The sequence below is a fragment of the Sphaeramia orbicularis genome, chromosome 22 (assembly GCF_902148855.1).
Source record: "Sphaeramia orbicularis chromosome 22, fSphaOr1.1, whole genome shotgun sequence".
Lineage (NCBI taxonomy): Eukaryota > Metazoa > Chordata > Actinopteri > Kurtiformes > Apogonidae > Sphaeramia > Sphaeramia orbicularis.
Window position 1 is genome coordinate 20,081,353 of NC_043978.1, and position 10,593 is coordinate 20,091,945.

Genomic DNA, 10,593 nt, shown 5'->3' on the forward strand with positions numbered 1-10,593 from the left:
CAATTTTTTCCATGACTAAATTTAACAGGTTTACTCTGATTCTGTGAATTTCATTAGACAAAATGCACAAATTAAAATATCACTGATTTTTGCATCAGAATAAACTGCAATACTCACTCTAGAATCAATGTTACTGCTACTAAAAATATAGCTTGTCTTTGACTTCAGAGCCACTTTTCTACTGGGTAACGTCTGATTTATTCTGCAGTCTATCAGATTCATATCCACTGATGATTATGAGCTTTTCTTTTAAGATTTGGAATTTACTTGCTCATTTTTTGTCCTACTTCATGATCCTATAGTTGTCGAGAGGTTTTACCTCAAAACAGCTTTTCCCAAAAGTTCTGATATTAAATTCCATGACTCTTCTGCATTTCCATAACTGTAGGAACCCTGTAAAACCATCTTTCATCAAATTTTCACATCGTTCTATAAGAGTTACTTATTTGATTCCCACCAATACCAAACGATTTGTGATGTCACGAGTCACAAGATCCACCTGTTAACATCAGATTTTGGTCAAGTACAAAGAAATGTTTCACCCTCAGCAGCTGAACATTAAACAATCTGGACACAGTGTCTGCATGGTGAGGCTCAAAGGTTACAGATATGTGACATGGAGGAAAAAAAAAAACAGTTTTTGATTTTAGGAGGACTGGTAAATCATCTTTATTACATAACTTTTTTTTTTTACAGTATTAAAAAACACAGAAAAGCACAAACAACTACACAAATAAAGAAGCTCAACAATAAAAGAAGAACATGAAAAAATATTTACAGTTGAACTCAACCCTTTTGGACGTTGGAGATAAGCTCATCACAAAGCTTGGTCAGCTCTTCAGCCTCTTTTACCTGTTGGGGAAAAAAAAAAATAGCAGGTAGTTGCATTAAAATACATGTGTATAATCCATGTCAATCAAAAAAATCTACACAGATCAGTAGAATATAGAGGGCTATTCTTAACAGATGTAAAAATAATAATATTGAAGACTTTATCTAGTCTAGTTCTGACCAATAGTTGCAATGAGTAAAGCCACAAACATTGCAATTACTCGCCAGCCACTGGTCTGCAGTGCCCTAAAACCTGTTACAATTCCCTTAGATGGTGTTGTCACATCGAACAAGTGAAAATACAGGGAAGTACACACAGACATTTTTTTTCTGTTTAGTTTTAATAACACTGCACTTACACTGATACAGCCCATAAATAGTGGGGAAAAGACACTCCTTTAATATGGCATTACTTTCTAAAACCCAACGCTGGTAATTTGACAAAATGGAAACGACATGAGCTGGGTACACACCACCATGATCTCCACCTTAGATGTTTAAAAATAGTTGTTACTGCCAGTCTTCTTCTGATCAGTGCTTTATGTGATATGAGAGCTTTTTTTTTGCTTTGTAAAAAATGCATCATTACAAATTTAGATAAAAAAATAAATAAATAAAACAATCAACTTCTGGATGAAAGTAAAACTAAAATTTAATGATGGACAATCCCCTGTTTTTAAAAGGCTTATTTCCAGAAAAACGTAAAAAGTGACTGATCTTGCCATGTTATTTTTTCTTTCCAGAATGGTGGAGAAATCTCAGTTTTTCTCTATTTCACTTTTGGCAGTGCACACAAGTCCAACCTACAGTTTTTGCCAAGTTGACTTCTGTAGTAAATAGCGCTGTAATGTATGGGGTAATTTCCAGTCGGTCATGATTGGGGGATAAATCCCTCTGCTTTACACTGGGATCCTACATCATCAAGGGTTCATTTTGCTGTAATAACCAACTCACTGAACATTATCCCTTACATACAGGAACAATCATTGTCTCACCTTTTGGTCCAGACTCTTCTCCAGCGACTGCACCTTCAGCTGCTCCCGCCTCAGCTGGGCCTGAAGCGCGGATATCTCAGCCCTGTTCTTGGACCGCACCTCTGCAATTTCTTCATTTGCACTGAGGAGAAGCAAAGAGCTCCAGTCAGGCACCATCAGTCTTACCGGGGATTATCTACAGCTAACACAGAAGTTTGGCATTTCTTACTGGCCAATTTTCTCCTCAGCGTGGACTTTAAGCATCTGGTAGCGCTGCTCCTCCTTTTTGATTCTTGCCAGGTAATCCTGAGCACAAGCTTTCAGTGTCTCTTCATTCTAAGGAGACGGAACAGGGACACTCAGTTCTAAAGCTTACCTGAAAATACACCAAGTATATAATGTTTAAGCTTTTGTAAATTCTGACCTTTTTGTAACCCTCAACAACCCCTTTGTACTTCTCCAGCCTCTTAAAGAGTTCAGAGCAAGATCTTTCCATGGAGTTGAGGTCATTGGCTACTTGCTCCTTCTCCTGCAGCGCTGCGTTGAGCTTTTTCTGGGCCTCCTCCCTCTCCTTCTCCTGATCAACTGAGTAATGCCAGAAAAATGTTCACATGACATCAACAATCCTTGAGATTATGAAATGTGACAAATACTTGCATAGTTTACTTTCACTCACCCATCATTTTTGCAATGAGCAGCTCAAACTCAGCAATTATTTTCCTGTAAGAGGGAAAAAAAGAAGTCAAACACTGTAAAATACTGGTATTAATCAGTCTGTAACTCATTACTGAGAAACAAAATTAATCAATGCAACTCACCTCATTTCATGACTGTCCTCAAGTAGCTTGTCATGCTTTTTCTGTGCCTGATAAAGAAAATACATTTGAGTATCATGTAGAAATCACCATTGCATGTCTACGTTTAAAATGTATACCTTGTTCCAAATGAGGCAAACTTTCTACATTCTGAATTTAACTTTTTCACTGTCAGTTTGTTACAAATTAAGGATCATGACATATTAAGGATTTATCTGTACTTAAAATATTCCAAAATTATCTTTAGAATCTTTAGAATAAGGGTCCTGATGTTATGTCAAAAATGTCGGTGTATTGGATTGCAGAAATATGATCTAAATGTATTTACAGCCACAGGCCGACATGTCACTGTAAATGTATGTGACCACTAGAGGGAGTAGTGAGTCGCACTTTCAGTCTTCAGTGGTGAGGAAAACAAATGTTAAGCAGCATGCTTTCAGAGCCAAAGAAAGCAAAAAAAATGATAAAGGCTAGAAGTACTGTTGTTTTCTCCACTGGACACAGCTCTAAATGAAAAGAATGGGGTCCGATGCTGAAATGGCAGCGTTTCTTCTTCGTGGGTGAGTTTGATTATGAGGCTGATGGAGGTATAAAGTTATGTGATATTATCATCTTTGCCAAGTTGCCATTGTTGATCCATGGTTCAGACTAAACTTTGACATTTCTAACCTTTTTTAAATGATTCCTAAAAGGTCTTTAGTGTGGATACTGACAACACAAACCGTACAGAAAACAGAGGTGATTTGTGGTTTTACTGTGGTTGTTTTCTGTCTAAAATCAGAGCTAAGTTAACAGAGCTAACGCAGCACATGAAGATTATGAGACAGTGGTATTTTGAGCGACTGTCAAAAGAAGCGCAAAAGACTTTTAGTTTGAAGACAAAAAACTTGATACCATAAAACAGATGTGTGTAAACAATGACATTTATACTTCATTCAGTGGATGCAGCGTTGATTAATTGGTTGTTTGGTAGTTCTATGTGTATTCTGTCTCAAAGCTGTCTGGTAGCTTCCCCTAAAGGATCAAAAACTTAATTTAAGAGAGGACTTAGAAATATAAATAATGGGAATTTTGAAAACTGGAAAGTAGTAACAGTAGTAACTGTAGTAAATGATGGAGGAAAACTACTTTTCCTTACAGAAAAGAAAATCACAGATGTATCTATAGCTAGCTCTATATTAGTCTGAACTGGTCTAGGTGGTCAAATCCCTGGAGCTTGAGAGGGACATACCTCTGCCTGGACTTTATCGATGGCTGCATCCATATCTTTCTGACTGTACTTCAGCACCTCTATGATAGCGTCCTCTGCGCTTGTTGGCTGGGGGATGAGAGGGGCATGTGTGACCAGGCTCTCAAGTATCGGAGCAGTCTAGAAAACAGTCACAATGTCAAGAGATCGAGTTAGATGGTGTCAGAAAGAATAAAAAAATTAAAAAAAAAAAAACTACTACAGATGTTTAAGTGGAACCATTGTGTAGAAATATAGTGAATGGTTCCAATTCAGGACCAACGTACTGGTTCTGTAGAAACATCAAGCAGTTTGAAATCATCCTTCTGTGGCCCGCTTGTTGCCTCTTTCATTGTCACCTGTGAGGTCTCAAGACTGAAATGGAATGGGAAAAAGGGTAGTCTTATTTTTCTACAACATGCCCAAACCAAAACTAATTTATCTTCCAACAACCATAGTGATCGCTATCAGCAGAATCTCTTACCGTGAGGTGAAGGCAGCTGGGCGTGGGACCTGGGTCTGAAGAACCGGGCCTGCCGATTTCTTTGGGCTCTCTCTCAGGAGGGGGTCAAATTTAAGGTACAAGGACTGTTTCCTCAATGCAGACTCCTTAAACTGATCACCAAACATTAAGCAGATTTAGACGACGCATTGACAAACTATAATTCAGCAAAAATAAACCTTTAGGTACTCACACTGCTGGAGCCAAACTGTTCCAGGTAGTCAATTTGTCCGTCAAAGTCACCGGCCATGACTAGAGATAAATAATAAATAAATAAATAAAACCAGCTTGTTTCAACAAGTTTTGCACGTACATATTAATTCATCTTCAATTAGATTCTTGTATTTTGTAGGATTAACCTATGTATGAACCACCTTTCACAGCTCTGCAATCATGCCTGTATCTTGTTTCACTCATCTAAGGATCGTAACTGATGATTTTCTCTTTTCAAAACAGCTTTTATTTTAGAATGAAGACTTTCCTATCTTCTCCTTTGTGGCCAAGAAGAGACAGACACCCACCAACTCTACATCAGTGCTGCAATACGACACTGTGCCCTGACTCACACTTGCACGCTGTGTACTCAGGGCTGAAAAAGGGGCATGCCGCAGAAAGTGATGTTAAATTACTTGAAGGTAGGGGCATCTAGCTGTAGAGTTTTGTTCATTTGTGACATCCATTCAATTACTTTCACTCTGTGATTACATTTTATTTTACTTTTTCATGTAAACTGTTAAGTATGCTTATGTATCTGCAACTGTGTCCTAAATATTGTTCGTTTTTCTGCTGCTTGCCTTGAACATAATGCTCTTGTAAGAGATTTTTAACCATAATGAATCTTTCCTGGTCAATTTTTTAAATAGAATTCATTTGGTAGATTGACTTTAAGTCTTAGTAAACCTTCAGTGCATGATAGTTTTTTGGTAGTACGCTGGGAAAACATTCTCAAATTATCTCCCACTGAAGCTGAGCAACCCCATGTTTTCTAGTTCTTTCGACTACTTGTGTAGTTCTCATCTAGACCAATCTTTACTTACATGTAGTTCCAGGAACAAACTCCTCACTGAACTCTGACATGCTGGTCTGAGACTTCTGCATTGGTTGAGCTTCAAGTTCCAAAGTCTTGTTATGGTCATTGGAAGCTTTTTGACTGTCATTCTATCATTTTCATAAGAAAAAACAATTATGGTTAGAAATGCACCCATATTTAAGTTAGTTAGTAAACAGTGAATGAAAATAGATAAGTTCTCTTACAGCTCCAGTGGGGTGGGGTTCCATTTCCATTTCCATGCGCACAGGGCTGGACTTCCCACTGCACTTTGGAGAATTAGTCATGGCTGACTTTGTGCCAAAAGGATTGAAGTTTGGGTCGTCAAACTTGTCAAGGTCAAATGAATACAAGCCTTTGGGGACAGGAATTTCCACATCATTACTGGTAACAGGCTGTGAAGAGGTGTCTTTTGGTGGCTTTACATCAGGTGCTGGCTTTTCCACCTTAGCTTTTGGACCAGGTGGCCTTTTGCCAAACTTTTTAGGGGGCGGTTTCTGTTTAACTTCATCATCATCAAAATTGAACTCCAGTTTGGTGGGACCTTGCTTAACTGGGCCAACACTCGGCTGAGTTTCAGCAGCTACAGGTTCCACTTGAGGTTGAACAGACACTTCAGGTGCAGTGACAACATCTGCAGGATTTGTTTCTCTTACAACAGGTGTATCATTTTGTGGCATGGCTTTCTTGACCAAGGGGGAATTCTGGATTTTCGAACCACCCATTTGAAAAGGGTTAATCGAGTCGAGGTTGTCAAAATCCAGATTGTAGGCACCTTTAGGTGGCAGTGGAGCGTCTTCCTCAAAACTCCCTGGTGCTTTATCTTGAATACAAACCTCAAATGAAGACAAGCCTTTGGGGACAGGAATTTCCACATCATTACTGGTAACAGGCTGTGGAGAGGTGTCTTTAGGTGGCTTTACATCAGGTGCTGGCTTTTCCACCTTAGCTTTTGGACCAGGTGGCCTTTTGCCAAACTTCTTAGGTGGCGGTTTCTGTTTAACTTCATCATCATCATCAAAATTGAACTCCAGTTTGGTGGGACCTTGCTTAACTGGGTCAACACTCAGCTGAGTTTCAGCAGCTGCAGGTTCCACTTCAGATTGAACAGACACTTCAGGTGCAGTGACAACATCTGCAGGATTTGTTTCTGTTACAACAGGTGTATCATTTTGTGGCACGGCTTTCTTGACCAAGGGTGAATTCTGGATTTTCGAACCGCCTGTTTGAAAAGGGTTAATCGAGTCGAGATTGTCAAAATCCAGATTGTAGGCACCTTTAGGTGGCAGTGGAGCGTCTTCCTCAAAACTCGCTGGTGCTTTATCTTGAACATCATTTGAGGACGTTTTAGGAGGTTGTTTCTCATCAGGTGTAGGTGGTGCATGAATTCTGTTCCTCAACTGCTGGGACTTTCACTATGACCACACTGCTATCTGAGGAGCTGATGTCAGCCAGAGAGTTTTCCACCGAGGGATTGAAAGGCAGCGTATCATCGAGTGCTGATTCTACTTTAACAGGCTCTTCTGTTGAATTCTCTTGTTTCCCAGGCTGGGGCTTGTTTTGAGCTGTTGGTGGAGGCCTTGCTGGAGAGAGCATCACCTTATTAGAGCCCCCAAAGGGATTGATGGCATCAAGGTTTTCAAAATCTAACTGATAGCCTCCTTTGCTTTGAATCGGCATGTCATCGTCTGGATAAGATGACACTTCTGCGGAAAGTAATGAGATAGTTATTATTCAGCAGAGATAAAAAGACCGTTAATCTAAAGTCACTTTGTAATGATGATGGATGAACTACCTTGGTGGGGTCCATCAGGGTTCTTGGTGGCATCTTGAGATGAAGCACTATTTAAAAAAAATAATAAAACTTGGTTACTTAAATTGATGTTCTCTTCTTTTTTCCCTCTGGGTATCTTTTACTTACTTTATTTTATCCAACTTCAAGGACTCCAAGGCTTTTGCACATTCATCGACAGATGTCATTTTGGAGGACTTGCTTGGAGAAAGAATTCTTTTAGTCACTGGGTCTCTTCTTGGAGTCTGAAAACAGACCTACACACCAACAATTTGGTCAGTATCTTAAATGTACAATCATCTAGAGAGAAGAAAAAAAAAAATGAATGGAGGAATATCCACAAGGTAACAACCTAGTGCTGCACTGTGGTGTGGCTAAGCTTGATGATATTGTGTGAATTTACAGCATTTTCAGATCAGACTGGTCTCATGAGGATGTTTACAAACCATCAAGATGAGCCAGTGTTGAACAATTAAAAAAGACATTTGTTCTGTACCTTCATTCCCTTTGGCTCAGACTTGCTGGGCAGATTTTCTGACTGACGCAGGATTGAGGGTCTCCCAGTCGGTTGAGCTAGGGCAAAAATGTCATCACTAGAGGTGCAACGGTTTCCTCCAGGGTAGACCCCGCGATTCTCATCATTCACGTCAGCCAAGCTCATCCTGCATAAACAAAGTGAAACGCTGTAACTGCAGAGACAGGGCCAATGGGAGGGGTCATTCAAAAAGCTGTATGCAGCTGATAAGACACTTCTAGTCACAGGGTCTTCTTGTGTGTTTAAATGCATGCGAGTTTGCAGCAAAGATGAGTATCAAAACGCTGGCTACTCTTGATTCTTGCTCAGTATCTAGATTTAACTCTTGAAAACCGAACCATAGTCATTTAACACAACAATACTGAAGAGAACTGTCAAAGGAAGCCCAGAAGTGTGTACTCATACTAATAATTAATTGGTTGAAAATAAAATCTAAAGCTCAGTGTCTGTTCTATAATTTCTAACTGTTAAAACATTAACCTTCATCCTGCCATGACAGTTTACATACAAAACTTACCAAGTGGGGTCTTTTATGACCCCAGTCTTATTTTGGATGCAATTCAGTATGAATTGAAAAAAATTGTCATGATATGTCACTTAGTCAAATAGTTAGTATGCAGCAATGTAACCAAAGTATAAAAATACATTTTGTAGAGATGTTTATTGTGAAATGGTCAATGGAACAATCAACAAACAACTAATCTGACAAATGCTTGTGCAGCAGTATATCGAGCAGGTCTACCTCTCAAAGCCATATTTCACTGTAAAGGAAAAGAATATCATGTTACAGATAGATTATTACAGGTAAGTATGTTAGAAAACATGTGTCATCAGACACATACTGCCAATTTGGGAAAAAAAATGTTGGGGTCATCCATGACCCCAGACACTCAGTCCATCATAACAAGTTCAGTTGATGTGATGATCCAAAACTTTTTACAATACAAACACCGGATGACACCAAGGAACAAACTCCTGAAACCATGAATAAATGTTTCAGTTTAACACACAATGACACACATGAAACAACGTCTGGGGTCATAAATGACCCTGCTTGGTAGGATGAAGGTTAAATGGCACTCATCCATAATTTCCAAATCTTTTTTTTTCTTTTTTTTTTTTTAATTATTATTAAATTTGACCCTATTTTCCCATAGGTGTTCCAAGACTGATCGCAATTATCACAATAACTCATTTTAGTTTCATTTATAGCCTGAGGCATATGAAATTTATGCCAATATCAGACCTCATTAACAACGGACGAGAACAGAAAGATGAATCCCCTGATCCTTCTCATTTCCACGCACAATTTTTATGCAGATGCCACTGTCAATGAGAGTTTTGTCTTTTTGATGTCATGCAGATGTTTTGTTCAGCTGATCACTCCAGTTGAACTTTTGCATGGACGTTGTCTAGAGTTAATAACAAACACCTAACTTTCCCACAATGTCTACATGTATTAAACACAATCATTTATTAGTTTTAAAAACCAACTGAGGCCATTTTCAGCTAAATTTGTCTAACTTTATGTAAAAATAGGATTAGTACAGTTACTTGGTTTAATCTACATTTTCCCAACAAGCCCGAGTATTAAGATAAAAAAAAAATGTTTTAGGTTCAGTGATCAGTTAAGATTCGCAACTGCTGAAAGAGTTAGACTCACAAATTTTAAAAAGTTAAGAGATGGACAATTAAAGTTAAGTTGAAAAACTACATGACAATTAAACTCCCAAAGATGAGTGTGGCACTATTTAAGGACTTCTAAAACCTTATGAACAAGACTGATTTTAAGAGATTTTACGACTTCTTAATGACCTCGATTAACCCTGCACTAGTTTCGTGCGAATCACCGTTAGCTTAGCATCAAAGTTAGCCATCTTCAATGCGTCCAACAAATGTTTTTAGCTGTAACTTACTGTGCTCGCTAACAACCCATGCTCACACAACGTTAACTATAACAATGCTTAAAACAAGTTGTTTAGTAAATACAATAACAAGTTAGCTAATGTTAATGTAACTGACGTTAACAAGACTTTTCTAACTTTAACGAAAACAAACGGTTTGTGTTAATGACATAAACACATAATACCAACATTACAAAGATTCTTTTTAATCACATACCTCAAAATAACAGTTGCAATCGGCGAAAAATACTCGTCTTTCTTTACAGAAACTTACGACGTGGATAAGGAATAGACCTGCGTGGTTTTGAAAACCCCTCGTCTTGTTGTGTATGGATGACAACCGTTTGTATTTTAAAAGTCTTGAAACGCACCAATTAAATAACACATAGCGTTCACAGGAAATGCACTTCCGGTTCAGCAGCCAATCACCTTAAAACCGGATATGAGCCAATCAACAAACGCGCACAAGTCAAAGAGTGTAGAAGCCAAGAGGCTAAAAACGATCCATTTTCGATCAACATGGCGGCGGTTTAGCTATTTTTCTAAAGAGAAAATAAACAACGCGCTCTCATATATTGGCATTATAAATTGTCTGACAGAAGCAAAGCGTATAGACAGAGGTATTAGAAAAAACGCACAAAACTGTGGTCTTGCGTGAAAACACAAAACTATTTGCTCATAGAGAAGGGGGCTATAACTTGAGGGGATGTGGGAATTTCAAAGTCTCAGCAGTCAGGACCACTAGGAAGAGTTTGTGTGTACCAGTGTGTGGGGTCAAGCTGTGGAATGGGTTGGGGGTAGACCTCAAGCAGTGTCCAAACATTCAAAAATTAAAAAAAAAAAAAAAAAAATGTACAAAGAAATGTTTTTTCACAATATCTGGCTCAAGGAAGGGTGTGATCATTACTTGGATTGTCAGGTTGTTCTGTTGTATGGTGCCTGTGTGTATAAACATGGGGGTGCA

The 10,593-nt window shown here is 38.6% G+C and overlaps 1 protein-coding gene across 1 annotated transcript; it reads right to left on the reverse strand.

Annotated features, from left to right (window-relative positions):
• Nucleotides 1–648: 648 nt before the first annotated feature.
• tacc3 (transforming, acidic coiled-coil containing protein 3) lies at nucleotides 649–10,014 on the reverse strand. The gene is given in 17 exon segments (XM_030127381.1): nucleotides 649–852; nucleotides 1,827–1,947; nucleotides 2,035–2,141; nucleotides 2,230–2,390; nucleotides 2,482–2,525; nucleotides 2,624–2,670; nucleotides 3,852–3,989; nucleotides 4,136–4,223; nucleotides 4,333–4,463; nucleotides 4,544–4,602; nucleotides 5,388–5,508; nucleotides 5,605–6,771; nucleotides 6,773–7,104; nucleotides 7,194–7,240; nucleotides 7,320–7,447; nucleotides 7,687–7,852; nucleotides 9,847–10,014. Coding segments are annotated over 16 exon segments (2,922 nt in total). The 5' UTR covers nucleotide 7,852; nucleotides 9,847–10,014; the 3' UTR covers nucleotides 649–786.
• Nucleotides 10,015–10,593: the final 579 nt, after the last annotated feature.